Source organism: Boleophthalmus pectinirostris, unplaced genomic scaffold, assembly GCF_026225935.1.
Source record: "Boleophthalmus pectinirostris isolate CB_2022bp ecotype Guang Dong unplaced genomic scaffold, ASM2622593v1 HiC_scaffold_9, whole genome shotgun sequence".
Taxonomy (NCBI): Eukaryota; Metazoa; Chordata; class Actinopteri; order Gobiiformes; family Gobiidae; genus Boleophthalmus; species Boleophthalmus pectinirostris.
This window is the reverse complement of record NW_026571541.1, coordinates 18,366,290-18,385,084: the sequence shown is the minus strand read 5'-3', so window position 1 is coordinate 18,385,084 and position 18,795 is coordinate 18,366,290. Positions and strand designations below refer to the sequence as shown.

Here is an 18,795-nt window from a genome sequence, read left to right as displayed (position 1 = left end):
ATGAAACATGATTCAAGCGTGTGATTCACATAGAGCCTGCTCTGACAGATCAAAACCAGCCATCTGGACTAAAGTGGCCTAGCAACACAGAGATGGGAAACTGTGATAATCTGATAAATACACGTGCATAAAGATAGTGAAGGAACTGAAAACCATTTTGTAGTTTATTGACATAGGGCAATGAATGATTAATTAAAATCTTATTACTATATTTAGTGATGACAGCCAGGCTGTAAGAAGCAGTAAAGGAAAACATATGGGCACCAGTCATACCCCCCCATGCTTCAGTGCACAGCGAGTTATGAAAAGATCCTGTCCCATAACAGCATAATTGACTATGGTAACTTTAAGTAAGTTTTAATTTATTAATTAAAGGTTCAGTATTACACAGAATTGACTCTTGTGAGCTTTTAGCCACTCTGTACAGCAAAATAACAGCAATCTTTACCTTCTGTTCTGTAGGGATTGGCAGTTGCAGGGCTGAAATGATCCAAATGACTCTAGTGTGTAGAGTGATTTCAGAAAATAGCCCATTAAAGGTTCAACATGCAACTTTTCTGGTGATATGCCACCTGCTTGTTTCCTCAGAGATGTTACCTTGAATGCCTTGAATGTAACTTATTTATCTAATTGAGTCAAGCAGGTTCTGTGACCAGGCCAAGTTAGAAGACAAATCTGTAAAGTCTGTATATGTACTTACAGTAAGACTGCATTCTTTAAAGGTATTTTTGAGTAAAACACTAGATATGTTTTATACATTACTGAAGAACATAATAGACAAAGCAATAACATCTCCATGGAGTCAAGCAAGCACATACCCATCACTGCAAAAGTTACGCAATTCACGTTTGTATCTGCGCAGCCGAAGTGCAATGAAGTAAAGTCTTGGGTCTCAAAAGTTGCAGTTACTCATCAAACATCGAGCATTGAGGGTTTTTTTTTTTTTTTTGGTACTAAACAAGAAAATCTGTTGGCCTATAATAAATATATTTTGCCATTATTTTGATTTGACATCATTGGACTTGAATGTGTTTTTCTCTTACAACTTGACCCCTCATTCCAGGATAGACTTAAAATGTGTTTGTAAAGGCTTTCAAATGGTCCAGTGTCATTGTAATAGACTAGAGCTGTCACTTGCTGAAAAACAACTTGCTTTACTTCAGTCTATCGCCAGTTTCCACGACATAAAGAGTATAAACAGATAAAAAGCACAGCTACAAGAAGAAGTCTATAAAACCCACTGGCACTGGCGACAGTCTGCCCCCCTCGTTTGAATGCTGCTTTTCATTACTCGAACGTGATTGCTGAAACATTAGGAGAGCAGTTAACTAAGCCCGGCCCTTATTTTGCAAAGTCTCCATGGCAACTTAAATCTATGTAGGCGCTGGAAATACCCCAATTTACCCCTCATTTATTTAGCCTCCTCTTCTGCGTGAACTAGAGGAGCAGGAGTGAAAGGCTGGAGGGACCTATGTCTTTAGGTTATCATGCTGGCACTGTGGACAACAAAACAAAGAGCTTGAATTATCTATTGAATTTTCTAGGTTCTAGTAATGTCTGACCTCAGAGGATGTGGCATTTGTTTAAATTTCTTCACATACAGTGAGTTAGTTTGTGGTATCTGCTGTTCATGTGTTAAAAGTTTTATTACAAGTTATGAAGATTTTATAATGACCACATATTTTCATCCACATTCAAAAGTGACCAGCAACTTTAAACATTTGTAAAATATTTGGTAAATTTTGCATGTATACAATTACCAAAAGAATCTTTTGAGAAACTATATATCTATCTATCTATATATATATATATATATATATATATATATATATATATATACACACACACACACACACACACACACACACACACACACACATATATATATATATATATATATATATACACATATATACACACATTTTCTTTTTTTTTTTTTTTTTTATGAAAATGTGATTCTGTTGTTTATGCACAATGTATTGCATAACAAATGCACAAGATTTGTCTTTGGCTCCCTGACTGAACTGCAGCCTATTATCTTGACTGTAAACATTTAACTACAACCATATTAGGTAAAACAGTGGAGATCTTAGAAAGGATCTTTAAGACAAATGGGCATGTCCATCTCTATATTATCAGTTACAGATACAGAAAGCACTCACTAGTACCATCCACTGAGCCAAAACAGTCATAAAAACACACAATGTTTGTATTGCACAAATGAAATTATGCCTTATTAAAAAATAATAATAATATATATTTATATGTAGATATAATAACTTCTTATCTTGAATTTAATTGCTACTTTACATTATTCACAGTCACTGCTGTCAGTGTAAACATACAGTAATATATAACTTTAAGGATCTTGTTATGTCATTGTTTTACAGTTGTCTTCATTACTTTGCCACATTAGACTTTATAGTTGATGCTGGCCCATATTCCTGTTCACACAAAGCTGGTGACTTGGTAAAGTTGAAGATGGCATTTTATTATCTCAAAGGAAGACAAAATAGCTCCTTCTATAGTAAATGTGTACAGTTCACTAACTGTTTAACTTGTGTCTCCTTCTCAAAGCCTCTCTCTCTCTAAACTCTGCTCTTCCTGCTCAGCTCCTGACACTTGTTTTGTACATCAGCCTCAGAGCCAGTTGTTTACAGCCCTCCACATGAATTTAACTCTGTAACGCTGGTCACTCTGACTTTAGGCTTCAGTCAGCATAAAGAAAGGCTCTTAAAGACTGGCTGGTTCTCATGGTGGGGCACATTAACCCTTACATCTCCTTGTCCACGTGAGCTGCACTGAAAGCACACACATCCTCTGTTGAGGAGGGCCAGCGCTGGGCTCTGGACCCGGGACCATCAGCCGCTGAGTTCTTGTGTCAGGCAGATAATGTGATTTCCGGGACAAAAGTGGCCTTAACACCTCAGCAGCTCCTGGTGAAAGCTTAAGATAAACTTAAGAGGGGCAGTTCCTCAATACACTTCTCTGTGGGATCCTGGAGTTAGGGAAGCTACAGGAAAACACCGGCCTGGCACAAAATTTCACAGTGATGCTACAAGGGAAAACTGTGGACAACTGTGTAAGTGTGTTTCTGTCTAGACTGATATCCCTGTATTTCTTTAAACAAAGGAATATCAGTCCGATCACCATTGTCTATGTCACGCCTCAACCTCAAACGTGGCCGTACAGTCAGTTTAGTTTATTTCAGTGACACGTGTGAAAATGTCTGATCATTTTGATGGGGCTTTTAGTCTGTTTTAACCTGTGATATTGTTCCTTTCTTCTTCCTTCATAAGCAGCCAAAATTTGTTGTAGATAGATGGACCATGTATGATTGGCTAATCCACCTGTTAGTTATGCCCATCTAAACTCGTAGATTCAATGGTGAACAGACTCATGTCGGAGAAGTGTGCATCCTGGATTCCAGGCCAGAGTTTCTGCAGCACACAAAATACAACACAATTGGGAACGCAGTTGAAAGTGAGTCCCATGTTTGGAAATTCAAATTCATCAAGGTTAGCTCAATTGGCATTCACTATAATTACAGCCTCTATAACTACTGTATTATATGGACATGCACTTTAACCACAGATGTCAGATGCTAGAACTGTAATAGAAAAAAAGGCAAAAAACTGGTCTCAATTATTGCATTAACAAACTGAGACATCTGCTCCTCTCTTCAGCCTGTCCACTTTAAGCCTTTGTGGAATTCAGAGAATCTGGATCTTTAATTTGGACATTTACAAGAACAGATACCTGGAGCAACATGAAGACCGCTTTGGCTCAGACCCCAGTCACACAGGATTTGAGCTTATCTTCTGAATTTATTCACTCAGACTTGCTGTGTTTGTTTTTGCACACTTCACCAGAACAAAGAGTGTTATGATTTCACGCATTAAACTGCACTTATGGCTGATTAATCAAAACTGAACCTAGCCTTTGATTGTTGTTGCTGTTGTGGGTCACAGAGTTTGAAATGACGGCGCGTGTTGAGGTCTGAAACAGCAGGTCTGACTCAGCACAGTGTGTCTGTGGATAAATGAATGAGCAAAACTGGATCAAGACAAAAGGACAATGTCACTGCACACATACACTCATGTATATTATACTTTATTACAGCTAATTGGATGTATACACAGTATACAAATGACAACTGATAAAACAACATCTGTACATGATACACTACCATCTTTAAGTGGTATATATGTATGTATGGTCCCTCTAAACCAAAACAATGAGTTTGCAGCATATGAACAAATATATTGAACTGTTGTTCTTGATGATGTGCACAAGGAAATGTTGATGTAATGTATACAGTATTATTATGCTGCTAATGTGTCTTACAGTCTAGAGCAGCTGGTGAGGAGGTGACTGAAGCAGCCTGGCCCTGAAATTGAGATGGCACGTGGGCACTAATTAAATGTTCGTTTTGTGTTTTAATAATTAATGTTAATTAAACATATAATTATTACATAAAACATTGCTTTGAAGTGTTCAAGCCTACAGTGAATGTGCAGCATGCATGCAGCTCTAAGGTAACAGGACATTTTGTGTTACAGTGGAGGGTAATGTGAGCCAGTATTAAAACTATTTAGTAAAGTTCTTCCCTCTTAGGAGGGGTTAAGATATGGATTAATATTACATAGCTGTGAATGACGTCTATTGGTTTATACTTCTTTTTCAGATCTAAATAAATGTTTGTGTCAGCTCTTTCTGTAGATACAGTTCAGTGTTTCACATTTCACTGAAATGAGACACTCACAGGTCTGGATCAGACTCTCTGCTGTGGGGCATTTTAGTTCTGTCTATCTCACATATGTTGTATTGTCTGTGCAGACAGAGGTAGACTGACCATGAGTCAAACCTGGTTTGACAGTTTGGAGGCAAAGCTCCCATGATGCTCCACTCTGTTTCTCTCTAAGCCTCAGTGCATCTGGGCAGCAGAAGGTGGATATCACATCTGGCTGTAATATCCTGCTCATATGATCATTTATGATATGTTTAGTCTAACAAGGCTTCATGTTACACAGGTCCAGTTCCTGAGGCTTCCTCCGACCAGTGCAGTGCTCTCTGGGTAAGTCCAGACCGGTCTGGGTGATGCAGCGGATAGAGCGCCTCTTAAACCCCCTGCCACAGGTCTTAGAACAGGCAGACCACGCCCCCATGTCCCACACAGGACAGGGGTCCCCACAGGCCCTCACAGATAGGGGGCGCTCTGCGCTGTGACAGTCTGCTGCAGGGCGACCGTCTATGCTCTGACACTGTACCACGCGCCTCTGCAAACCCGTCCCACATGACACCGAACACTTCTCCCAGCTCCCTGACACCCAGTGGCTCATGGGAGTTTTATCCAGGACATGTTTCTTTGCCTCCACTTTGTTGTGGTCTAGGACACTGTTGTGTGACGTGTGACTCTTTTCTTCTTTGCGCAGACTCTTGTCCTCCTTGGTCTCCTTGGAGATGTAATAGGAGTACCTGACTCGGGGTGGGGTCATTTTGCCCACAGAGAGCACCTCCACAGTAATGGGCTCCTGCAGAGGTCTGATGGCCTGAAGCATCTCCACTGAGGTGGAGGTGCCGCTGTAGCGCAGCAGACTGCCCTTCACCAGGAGGTCCCTCTCCACAGCTGACACTACATAGTTCCCATTGAGCAGATACTGGCCCTGGCGGTTCTTCACTGCCAGATAATTCTCATCACTGACCAGGCCTCGGTATCCACGCTGACGTACATCAATGTTGGCAGCTCCCACAGGAAGCGTCACCACAAAGTTGTAGCCGTGACTAAAAGGAATGACAAGCAGGATATTAGCTGCCTCATAAACACTAGACATGGTGTGAGATATGTGTAACTTTGACATACGCGGGTTTGGTGAACATTCCTGAGACCTTCTTGCATCCCTGGTTGTCCCCTCCACACACTCCACACTTGTCAAACTTCTTATTGGAGTCCAGTCTCCCGTCACAGCCAGCCTTGATACATCTCCCTTGTACGCACACCGCTGTGGTATCAGGCGAGCATGGCGTTCCATCCACCACCTGCACAGTTCAAGTCAAAGATCACAGTCAAACTAATGATTGCTATTTATCTTGCACTAGCTGTATGTTTATTAACTCTTAACCTAAACATTATTTTTCTGGCTGTCACTGGCCTGTTTTCTTTGCATATGAGCTTGGTGAAATGCCCCAGGTGTGAACTGAAGTGGTCCCTGTATGTCCCCTCCTATCACTCCATCTGTTCAGACACTTCACCTGTCACTGCTGCACTGTTAACACGAGACTTATAACGGCCAGCTATTTTCAACCTACTTCCCCTTTGGAGCTACTTGAAATTTCCCATTAGGTTGTTCCTGTGATGAGGTGTTGGGTGACACAATCTTCACATTGAGTTAGCTGGTACAATAGCTTGTACCCATTTAGGCCAATGTCACATGGAAACGGTATTTGTTCTCAAACTCACAGTGTAATGGAAGCTGACAATGCTATTTACACAACAGCTAGCAATTAGCAGAATAAACCAGCCAACAATACACCACTTCCATCAAATCTGTTTTATGTCCAGGCTCGATTTGCGTAGATTACTTTGCCAACAACTTGTTCAACTGGAAAAAGAAGTTGTTGATTGTAAATTTGCAACATGTGCTTGTGTTGGCAGTTCTCAGCAAATATTACCGCATTTATGTCAGTATTTAATGCAGCCTTTTGGAGGTAGGTATATAATTCCATCGAAACACAAAGTTAAATACTTCTGGTCAATCTCCATCTAGATAGACCAGTTTTATGCAATACTATGGAATATTATAGCCAAAGGAACAGCATTTCCATGGAGAGCAGCAGGCCAAATAGTCAGTTTTGTGGAGATGGAAGCCAACTCACAGTAAGGACGCATGTTTTTCCTGTGTTTTACTTTGTAAAAAAAATTATCAGTCATTGGCCAAAAAGTTACACAGTGGAGCTTCAGTAATTTGATTGAAAGAGAATGTATAACAAAGTTTGCAATTGTAATAATCTCACCATTCCCATCTTAAAACAGTATTGATACTTTGCAATGACATCACTGGGTATATTCTACATGTATCTCTATTGGTGGAATATTTATCAGTTACCATAGTGACACAATCCAAACATTAACAAACACAGACTATAAAGTTTTTAAGATGACAGAAAAGGTAAAAGCGGCTAACTGAAAAACTGTTGGCAAACCTATATTGTTACTGTAATTGTATTTGAGATAGACTTGTTTAAGTGCACAAGTCAGCTCACCTGTCATAGATCTAAGTCAGTTCTTTCAGTTCAGTAAAGCCTTAGACAGACTAGAGCCTACAGTTAGCATCACATCCCCAGGGAATAGTGATGACATCAGTCAGTTATATCAACCATTTATAGAACAATCTGAACCATCAGCATAATCATAATATCATACTGTCTTGGTTTTCTCAATTTCTTTCCTTAGTCAACTATAACAAATCTAACACTAACAGCTTTCATTGTCATGTGGATTAACATCATGTAGTTGTTATAGGCAGGTGGCATTGAAATGTCTAGGTACCTTTGGAGCCAGGACGTAGAAGTATCCAGTCCCATTTGCGCGGCAGATGAGCTTACATTTGTCCTTGGGAGAGACGCCAGAGTATTTGGGAACCCACACCACCGCGGAGCCCAGTCTGTTAGTGTTCAGATTTAAGCCGTTGAACGCTTCACACTGCTCCTCGCGGAAACTCTTGCCTGCGAAGGAAAAATAGTCAGCAAGTTAACTCATTCTACTTTATGATATTATAAATAAACTTGAATGATAGTGGCTCCTAACCTGAGTCAGGACATGAGCGGAGGTTGCAGGAGCGATACTTGATCCGCAGACCATAGCAGTATTTTCCTCCGTTTTCAGGGACGGGGTTGTTGCATTCTCTTTTTGCCAGTTGCACACCTCCACCACAAGTTCGTGAGCAGTCTCCAAATGGACCCCATTTACCCCACTGTCCATCCACCTGCAACAAAATGTGTCAATAGTCCCATGTGCTGCTGTTTTAAAGGTCCTATTACACAAAGATGACTCTTGAGCTTTAAGTTGTATTATAATATTGTTACGTCATCAAAAAATACCTGCAGTGGTGTTTTGTTTCATTCACACATGTTTGAGTTACCCTTTACTAGTAGTCTGTCTACAACTCCTAAGCTCAAAATGCTCTGTTCTGTCTTGCGATGTCATGAAGCAGTAGTTTTCAAGGTTAACAGCTACCTTTTACCTTTAGTTCAGTAGAGATTGGCAATTGTAATGAAGTATGGAGTTTAAAAACACAGTGGAACGCTACCTGTATTATATGGCATCACAAGGTGGAGCAGAGTGTTTTCTGTTTGAGAGAAGAACTAAGAAGAAGCCCAAGAAGAAGCCTAAATTTGCAGGGTTTGTGTGTTACATGTGTGAAGGAAACAAAAGTCCCTGTATATTTTTGATGAGGAAACAACATAATAAGATAGATTAACAAATTGCCTAATATGGCCTCTTTAATGTCTCTATTTGATTGCTTTTTAAACCACTTATCATTTTAAGTTAAAACACTGCTAAATCAGGAATCAAGGTAACCCATAATATTATACAGACAGTAGAGTTGTATTGCACTGGTTTATACACATAATAACAAATTACTCATTCTGACAAGCAACGATAACTAGACAGCAGAGATGATGCAACCAAAGACTACCCTCAGCTTTCACATAACTGGTTTGGCAGTTTTCTTTATGTATATATTTGGCCTTTTGTTTTAATTCTTTTATACCTACATATTCATGTTTAGTACGTTGTAACATATTTTGACTTTTGGTACTTCCCACTCATCCTTGGCTGTAACAAATTGGGGGTTCATCTGGGACCTACACCTTGACTTTAACCTTGTACCATCATGGGGTAAATGAAGACATGTGTTTCCAGTTTCTCACCTTGATGTGCATAGTGTTGTTCTTTTCAGTGCAGGTTCCTCTGTAGCAGATCTTGCTGGTGCCACAGCTGGTGCCATCTGCCCAGGGGAAGTGTCTGGTTTGGCACACCAGTTGCCCGCGTGCCTTCCCTGTGCACCACAGTTTGGAGCAGGGGTGCATGTAGGGGCACGGCTTGGACCCAGGCCCAAACGCCAGCTCACACTGACGATGGAGGCTATAGGTCGCACCAGGGAGGTTATCGGGGAGAGAGAGCTGCCTCTGGGGCTGGTCCAGCAAACAGTCACCTACAAATACAGAACATTTGTTCATTTGTAACCATCTACTGTAGTATCACACAGTACATGAACGAAGTTAAATTTCCTACATTACTCTTGTGAGCTTTTAACCAATTTATAAAGGTGTTACCTCCTCAAAAGCATACATGAAGTTGTGTTTTGTTTCATTCACACACATTTGAGTAACCCTTTATTTCTAGTCTGTCTGCATCTCCAAAACTGAAAATGCTCTGTTGTACTTTGTGATGTTATGATGTGGTAGTTGTCAAGTTGCATTTAGGCCAGGAGAGATCAGCACTTCCAGGTATGAAATTATCCAAATTATTCTAGTGAAGGTGTATGGAGTTTCAAAACACAGTGGAGCACTTCCTGTATTACCACATGGCATTACAAGGTAGAACAGAGTGTTTTTCTGTTTGAGGGAAGAACTCAGCCTAAATATTCAGGATTTTGAGTAAAACATGTGAATGAAACCAAACTCAACTCCAGGTATATTTTTAATGAGGACACATTTTAACATCATTAAATAAATCATAAAATGACATGGTATAATATGGGCCTTTAGAGATGCACTTGTCATTGATTTTCTGAGAAGGTTCCGCCTCGCTTTTTTCATCTACAAGGTGTTTTATTGCTGAAGAAATGCCTTGAGAATCATGCAGATGGAACTTTTAACTTGGCCTGGCTGTTCCACTTGTCTTCATGCGGATAATATAGAAGGTTAATGCCGTACTTTGTAACATTCTAGGCAAAGCAGTAACATTTCCATAGAGAAAAGCATGTGGTGTGCACCTGCTAGTGTACACAGTGTACTTTTAATAAATGAATACAACAAAAACTATGCATGAGATTTAGAACATTTCCAAAACTTGTTCAGCATTAAGCCAGGAAACAAATATTGGATGTGGATAAGGAACATCATCTTCTGGATCCGGGAGGGATGTTCTATCACTGTGAGTGCCAATACTCTGATAACTCAAGGGAGCACAGACTCAGTTGTGTTATCCACCAACTAACCCAAAACTGTGTTCTTGTATAATCATGTATAGAAAGTACCGAAGAAATCAAAGCCCCTAACTACAACCACAAGAAAGATATACATTACAACTTAAAGTCAGCTGCTCAGATAACTGAACCTACAACCATCACCATTCTCCTAATTTTCAAATTTCTAGAAAATGTTAATAAAATATTATCCATATTATGGTATTTTCTGATCTACTGTAGGTTATAATGTTTCCTCATCACAGACGTACCTGGAGTTGTGTTTTGTTTCATTCACACAAACAATAACAATCAGACACACATCTTTGTATATTTAGGCTGGCCTATGGTAATACATGGAGAGTTCCACTGTGTTTTTAAACTCCATACACCTTCACTACAATCATTTGGATGATTTCAGACCTGGAATTGCCAGTCTCTACCGAATTAAGGTCAAAGGTAGCCAGTACTACAGCTTTATGACATCATGAGGTGGAACAGAGCACTTGAAGCTTCGAAGATATAGACATATATACAGAGATATATAACAATAAAGGATTACTCAAATATGTGTGACTGAAGCAAAACACAACTCTAGGCATGGTTTTGATGAGGTAACAGAAATATATCAAGGCCTAAAGCTCACAAGAGTCAATCGCTTAATATAGGCCCTTTAAGTGGACCTAAATTCTTATGTTCAAAAAATGCACCCAACTTTCTTCACGCTCTAAAACAAATCTTAAGTATCTAGTTTTACCATCTTCTTTATCGGCCTCCACCCTGATAATTACGCCCAGTCCCACTGCTCATTGCATCTCCCCTAAATCCTCTGTGGTCCTCTTTATTGTACATTCACATTCATAAGGTTTATATCACACTAACACACAAACTAGCTGTTGTGGTCTTGTAATTTAACTTTATGGGCACTTACTGTATGTGTCCTCATATCACCCTTAAATGTAAATGTAAGCTGACATCAGAAAAACTATCATACACAACCACATATTGTAAAAAGATGAATTTGTGAATATATTCTACCACGGCAGCCACCTGGTAATGTTTAGATAAAAAATGGTTGGTAAATTTAGCTATGAAAGTCTGCTGTATCTGGGTCGGTAATAAATTGTTGTGTTTTGGTTTTGGTCCACTTTAAGTTTAAACAGATACACATAGAAAAGGAAAGCCTGTGGACTTTAGTATGATATAATGGCACAGTTAGGGATGGTGCAGTGTAAGGCTGTAACGGACTAAAGAAATTCTTGTTCGACTAAACACATGTATTGTATGTGGTGTAAATATCTGTACTTTGTTTTGTCTTATACTCTGTGCTGTGTATATTTTGTCTCATGCTTGTAATGTATAGCCTGTTTTGTCCTGTGAATATTATTTTTCATATCTCCTATAACATCAGGGCCTGGGGACTACACATGAAAAATGTGTAGTTTCTTGGCTAATTCTGGCTATTTATGCATGTATATTCATGTGTTTTATGAACTTGCACTGTCCCATTTCAAATAAATATGCCGATGAATTAGTAATGAATAATTAATGAACTGAGTAAAAAGGGGGCGTGGCAAAAACTCTAAAATCTAAACATACTCTATGCATATTATACTATACTGCATACTATTTATTAAAAAGGTTTTGGAAAATAGAGTATTAAGAACTTATGAATCATTTATCAAGTTAAATTAATGTTTTTTTTACACACAAATCCCCCCTAAATACCAAGTCTTTAGCTAACTCACTCACTAACTTCTCTTTGTCCCATGAAAATCCTTTTAATCTAAATAAAATGTACAGTATAGTAGACTACTACAAATTTTGGTTGACTGAGACTGCACTGGCTGGAGTACAGTGCTATAGTACAGTAAGTGAAGGGATTTGAAGTGGTATTTTAAATGTCACGGCAAACAAAATTATGTCTAAAGATGAATAGATCCTCATGTGCACTTGTTCAGAGTCTTTGGTTCAAGAGCTTTTAACTGTCTGGCAGAAATACATACGTCTTTTTAATGAAGCCATAAAGAATGTATCAGCTGCTGTGTTTCCTATGGTATCTTTGAATGAACTTCATTCATCCTTCTTGTTGAGGTCATTTTTATCCAGTTAAAAGGTGCTTTGAAGTCAGCTTTTCCATTTCACTGTCATTTTGGGTGGGATTTGTGGCTATGGATATTTTCAGACTACACTTTTGTTTAAATTAAGAGAAAACAAGATCATAAAGACAAGACACACCCTGATGACTGAGTTGTCTGGGCTCCAGGAAAGCAAGAAACATGGCCAAAAAGAGGAGATGAGAGGGACAACACAATATTCCCACTAACCCAATTATTTACTTCCAAGAGGAGGAGTATGTGGCCTTATAAGGTGAAAGGGTTCATTTGATCTTCTTATTCTTGCTAAGAGGATGCATGGGTCTGTCTGATTGAAGGCTGGGAGCAATGCAGGGCAGGCAAGGATGAATACTTGGACATGGAGTTTAGGTTTTGATGGAATAAATATGTTAACCTAGAAGTTAATCTAGAAAAAGTTCCTGCTGTAAATGTACGTAAATGACTACCATGCAAGTCTGTTTTTTGTTTCTTGTGTGAAATGTTAATAGAATTGTTAGAAAGAGCAAAGTGAAATCAAAATATCAAAATATTATCTGTTTTTATCTTTACAATTTAGTACCATCCTCATGCCATCATTGTTTATACTCTGCCTAGGGCTGGGTGTCAGTACAATACTATTAAAGTGAATGTACTACTATTACCACAGGCAAAAGGGTACCACTTACCAGAACAAAAATATAACAAAATTCCTTTGTCTTTTGATAACAACCTCAATGTAATCTCATGTAATGATTAATAGATGTAAACATTGTTCATGTACTGATATCTACCCTGTAACTTCACCTCTGATAAACAAATGATGTCTGCAATAGTACAATAACAATACAGCAAGTGATTGTGAGTCTCTTTTTACCATAAATTTGGAGTATTTGCTATACCATCACAAAACAATTATTTAAGTCTACCATATTATTGGGTTAAATACACATAATAGAGTAGGCCCCTTAAAAGTGTGCCAAGGTGAAACATTTGTGAACGCTGTCTGTGGAGAGCATGAGGCCTGCAATGAATTAGGGGAAGAGCAGGAAGTGTTTACTGACCGTGACCTCTGTCCAGGAACTCGGTGATGATGGCGGCGCTGCAGACGGACCAGGGCCGGGTCCTGTCGATCTGAATCAGGGTGGGAGACATCATGTGGTTGTCCTTCAGTTTACCAAACACGTCCTCACACGCTTTCACATTGTCGTGAGGCATGTTAAACACGTGACCTACAGACAGAAAAGAGCGGATGAATGAATGAATATAAGAGACCATTTTTTTCTATTAAATGTACAACATTATGCAAAATTGACCTTTGTGAGCTCAGCCATGTTGCAATATTGTTACCTCATCAAAAACATACCTGGAGTAGAGTTTTGTTTCTTTCACACATGTTTGAGTTATCCTGCATTATTGGACAGTCCACATCTCCAAAGATCAAAATGCTCTGTTCCACCTTGTGATATCATGAACTGGTCGTTTTCAAGTTTAAAAAAAAAACTTTTACCTTTTGTTCAATATATATTGGCAATCCCTGGGCTGAAATGATCTAAATGATTCTAGTGAAGGTCTATGGAGTTTAAAAACACAGTAGAGTCTTGTATTACCACATGACATCACAAGGTGGACTGTTTCTATTTGAGAGAAGAACGTGGCCTAAATATGCAGGATTTGTGTGTGAAACACTGCTGAAACAAAACACCATATTAGAAGATTGTGGAATATGGGCCCTAACCCTAAAACCCTGCTTTAGTCTAATGTTTAATTATTGTTCCTAATAGTGGTTCTATTCACTTTCAGCTTCCTGCTATCTGTGATATTTTGGGGATCTATCACATTGAAAAGGTATAATGCTTCGTTTTAAATTGTTAATCGCTATGGTAACTGTCCTATTTTTTTCATCATTAAAAAAACCTTGGCTGTAGTGACAGGTTACAGCCACATGTACACACTTTGAGCACTTATACGTATTGGTGGGATTCAGATGACATCACAACATTGTATAGTCCAGTCATATTTGATACAGATGGAGGGCAGATAAAATTAATATTGTTCAAAGGCAGATTTCTGTTTTAATACAGTGAGTTCTTGGGTCTAATCACTTATTGAAATGATCAAGAGATTCAACATTTGTGAATTTTCCTTTTCCTAAAAAACACAAAATTACATTTTGTTTTGAAATGTTAGTTGCTAAGGTATCAGGCCTTTTCCCATCACTTGAACCCCTGGATGGTATGATATTTAAAAGCCACTGCTGTGTGATGATATGTTTGTCAAAATTAGGAATTTTGGCTCAGTTTCCTAAATAATGAGACTAGAAAGTTTTCCGGAAAGTCTTTACATTTTCAAATACTTAGTGCAAGAAAAGCAAACATATGCTGTGTTTTTTCAGTCTGGTCAATCATAAGACAGGATATTTTTAAAGAGGAAATTGTCTAATTAGTTAACATATATGAGTTTGAATGTAAAGCAATGCCTCTCAAGGGACTCCAAGAGTTACTAACAGATTGGATGTCAGATATGAGCCAGATTCTCCTTTCACAAATGCTCCAAGTTTAGGCATTGTTTTTGACTGCCAATCACTTAAATTGTAAAAATGTGGTCCTGTTAAACTGTAAGTTGGCTGCTTGTTTCTCCTGTCTTAATCAACACTAAACTCATGGGAAATGCTGAAATTGCAAGACTTATCCTGTTTCTCTGTTTACCTTGGCCTCCCCAGTCTCTAGCTGGAGTCATAGCCAGTGTTTTTAGATAAGAGTGCATATTTGTTATTTGAATTACATCATGAGAATAAGTTCCCTGTGCTTACATGTTTCAATATCTACACTGCACTTAGGTGAGACATTAAGCTTTCCAGATCAATGTAATCTTGCACCTCACTTCCTTAAAGCACAAGATTATGGTAACTGCCATCAAAAAGACTGAATCAATCTCTGCTTTTAAAATTACACAGGGCTCCATAGCTTAATGGTAGTTGGCTGTTCTGAGTACAATAGTGATATTAGGAAGTTGTTACTTATTACCACAGCACTTGTGTGTTCCAAATTATATTTTCTGATGGTTTAATTAAGCCAGACTTATTTATGACGTCTCCACTAACGTCACTGTGATCTGGGTCATGCTTGTTTGCTATCAGAGACATTAGCTTATTATAAGAAAGGAACTCAGCCTAAATATGCAGAATTTGTGTGTTAAACATGTGTAAATGTAAAAAAAAAACAACACAACTCCTGTTATGTTATGATGAAGATACAACATTATAACATAGATCTGAAAACAGCTTAATATGGGCCCTTTAACATGAATGGATTGTAGAGGCATGGCTAGATACTGAAACACTTCTTTTTCAAATCATACTTTCCCTGTGTTTTTACCCAGTTCATGTGCAGTGGTGAAGGCTGAGGGCAGGCCGTCGTCCTCTATGACGGAGCAGCTCCTCTTGGGGTCACACATGGTCCCAACATCAGCCATTCCCAAAGTGTCACAGGTAGTGGCTCCACACAAGTCCTGGAAAACATAAAAAATATAACACACGCTGTTATACGTTTATTTATAGTTATGTTGTCTTAATGTTTGACCTACACTTAAAGATTTACTATGTAACATTTTGCCTCTCTTGTCTCCATGAAGATGTTATTAGTTTGCCTTGAATGTTCCATAGTTCTCCATTAGTGTCAGACTACCTATCAGGAAAGTGACAGATATTTCAATTTGGAGATAGAGCACTATAAATGATCTCTGTTGTAGTGTGGCACAGATGAGGTTTATTTTGGGCAGAGTCCAGTTGACCTGCAGCCCAAGGAAGACCCAACATTTAGCAATGAACCCTGGATATGAAGCTTCAGAGAAGGCACTACAAAAGCCAGATAAAGCATAGGTAATTTCCACGTTTTGTTTCAAACACTGTATGTTTTGGCCTGTTCACAGGCCTGACTGCCTCCAGTATTTATCTTTATATGTCTCATTTTAGTTCAATACATAATAGACATAAAGAGGTTAATTCAGCCAACTTAAATACTGCCAATGTGAAAATGTCAGACTACCAGCCATACATTGCATTTGCTGTCTGGACTTTTCCAGTGCAGCTGTGTTCACTGTGCTGGAAAAGCCGGGCTGCCTGGAGTTTCCTATACGTGTAATGCCCTCAGTGTAAATAAATACGCCTCTTTCCAGGCGCTGGGGTCACTGTGCACTGGCTGTGCTCTGCAGCGGGAGAGATGAGGGACATCTGTGGTTGAGTCGCAGGTGATGGACCTCGGGGCACCGTGTAGCTCTAGGCCACAGGACTCCAGGGGTTAAATTACAGATATATTCCAGTCCCTCTGCTCTTTATGCCCTACCTGCTTGGTAAAGAGTATGGCTGTGTCCCAGTACTCCGGGTGCTTGTCGTTGTGCTTGTTGAGCTTCTTCTGCCAGGAGCAGAAGTTGCGCAGAGTGAGTGCCGCGTTGCTTGAGACCTTGGGCCCCTTGTCAGTGTCACCCAGAACAGTGAAACCCACCACCACCAGGTTAATAGAGTTTAGGATGCTGGGGTGCTTATACAAGCGGGCCGCCACAGACATCAGCGTGAGGACGTAATGCTTGAGGTCGTCCCCGTGGAATGCAACCATGGACTCGTCCGCCACGACCAGAACCTCCACGTACCGCGGGACTGAGGCGAACCGCTTATTCCGCCCTATCCTCAGCAGACGCTCACTGACCTCCTCCAAGTCACTCAGGTATCTATATTTGTCTAAGGACACGTTCAGGTGCGCGTGCGGCAGAACCCCACACCTGCTGAGGTTTTCCCCTGGGAATGTAGCGCGCGCACGGCGCTGGATGATGTGTGTCCCGAGTCCTGCCTCAGGTCCTGGAGCCGAGGATCGACTGATGAAATACTCCATACCGCCAGTAGAGAAGCTCCCCCGCAACCCCCCGCAGAGGCTCAGTGCCGCAAACGAATTTCCGTCCGTGTTTACGCGCCCGGAATAAAAGCAATGAGCAAAGTCTGCCCCACTCTTCGGTGTCATAAAACTGGAGTCCGGTTCAACATCCAGATAAAAGTCCTCATTAAAAGCATGCAGCTTCAAAAGCACCTGCTGGGCGTCCATGCGCCGCAGATGCGCAAACTCCAGAGGGTCCACGCGCACAGGTGTGCATATGTCCTGTTCCACGGGCTGCACCGCTCTACACCGCGTGTAGAGCAACAGCAAAGCGGCCAGCAAAAGAGCCATGTCCCTGCTTTCCGAGGGCCTTCACGCCGAGGGTCCCATCATGCTCCTGGTCCCGAGCTGGACTCAAAAGGGTCCGCACCTCTCTGGTCGCGTGCTGGTCTGTATTCAGACCACAACCACTTGCAGCTCCCCAAACATTATTGTAGCTCCAGAGTCTGTGACAGAGCATCTCTCCTCCCATTGCACGGCCCTCAACACGTTCAACCCACAGACCCGCACTTCACCCGCTGGACGCGCAGCACGTGACCTCAACACAGCGCTCTCGGGGAACTTCTCAGTTTACGCTTTGTTAGAGGACACGGAGCACTGTACGTGACGGGAATAAATGTATTTCACATCATGTCAAATTAGACCAATTTCATTCAAGCATTTTATCGAAACGGCTTTTGAGAGATTAACATAATTAATCTTATTCGATTGCTAATTACAATCAATTAGCCTATGTCACTTTTGTTACAGTTTTTGTGTTGTACATAAAATTGCATAGATGGCTATAAAAGACTCATACAATTTAACATTGCCCTGGGAGAAGCGTCCATTGTTTAATTCACCTGCTGCTGAGGCCTGGTGAATTGAGCGCTGACTGTGGTCTCCCCCTGCTGCTTGTCAAACGTGTTGCAAACTTTGTCTCTTCTTGTGAGTGCACGTTATAGCTTTTCTTTTGGCGAACTCTGGTGGCCACTGATGCAAAGAGGAGCCAACTATTCTTTTTTTTTTTTTTTTTTTTTTTTTTTTTTTAACAAATGGCACGCGATATTCATTAACGTGATTTACACGGGGCTTGGAAAACATTCAGTTTTATATTGTAAAATAAGTAATGGGGGAAAGAAAAGAAAATAACGTCACTGGAGCACATCACTAAGAGTAATGTAAAATGAAATGAGGAAATCCACTTCCCATATAACAGCATGACTAAAGTAATTCCAACAGCAGTTTAACTTTTTTAGTAAGTTCTACTTTTGTATGCAGTCTTCCTCGCATACGCTAGATTTCAGAGTGTGTGCCTTTCGGACTAATCGCCTGTGACGTTTGCTTTCACATCTTTGGGGTTATGTCGGCTATTCTTTGTATCTGCGTGTATAGGCAATTTTGTCTTGCGTAATGTGCGCAAACAGCTTTGTGCGCATAGACTTAGTGCGTTTTCTGCCGCCAATTAAAATCCAACTAGGCATCTTGACCCTGCATCCCTTACTTTCTTTTCAAACAGACGTGATGGGGCTTGGCTTACGTAAGTATACATCAACCTCCGTCAAACGGTGCTCTTTTGTCCCTGACTCTGGCAATTCTCCTGCA

The 18,795-nt window shown here is 40.2% G+C and overlaps 1 protein-coding gene across 1 annotated transcript; it reads right to left on the bottom strand.

Moving 5' to 3' along the window:
- Positions 1-4,205: 4,205 nt before the first annotated feature.
- Positions 4,206-17,720, bottom strand: LOC110162002 (A disintegrin and metalloproteinase with thrombospondin motifs 15). The gene is made up of 8 exons (XM_020926858.2): positions 16,630-17,720; positions 15,664-15,796; positions 13,351-13,518; positions 8,935-9,218; positions 7,808-7,985; positions 7,550-7,725; positions 5,864-6,039; positions 4,206-5,784 (listed from the first exon to the last, which is right to left on the bottom strand). Exons 1-8 carry the CDS (start codon positions 17,500-17,502, stop codon positions 5,010-5,012), a joined length of 2,763 nt encoding a protein of 920 aa, XP_020782517.1. The 5' UTR covers positions 17,503-17,720; the 3' UTR covers positions 4,206-5,009.
- Between the last annotated feature and the right edge of the window lie 1,075 nt (positions 17,721-18,795).

Bases quoted from the DNA above. Each gene is read 5' to 3' on its own strand.
- LOC110162002 (XM_020926858.2), bottom strand. From the start codon at position 17,502: ATGGCTCTTTTGCTGGCCGCTTTGCTGTTGCTCTACACGCGGTGTAGA. The intron at 15,797-16,629 runs GTAGGGCATAAA...TATGTTTTCCAG, and splicing joins CCATACTCTTTACCAAGCAG to GACTTGTGTGGAGCCACTAC. The intron at 9,219-13,350 runs GTCAGTAAACAC...CTGTATTTGTAG, and splicing joins GTTCCTGGACAGAGGTCACG to GTGACTGTTTGCTGGACCAG.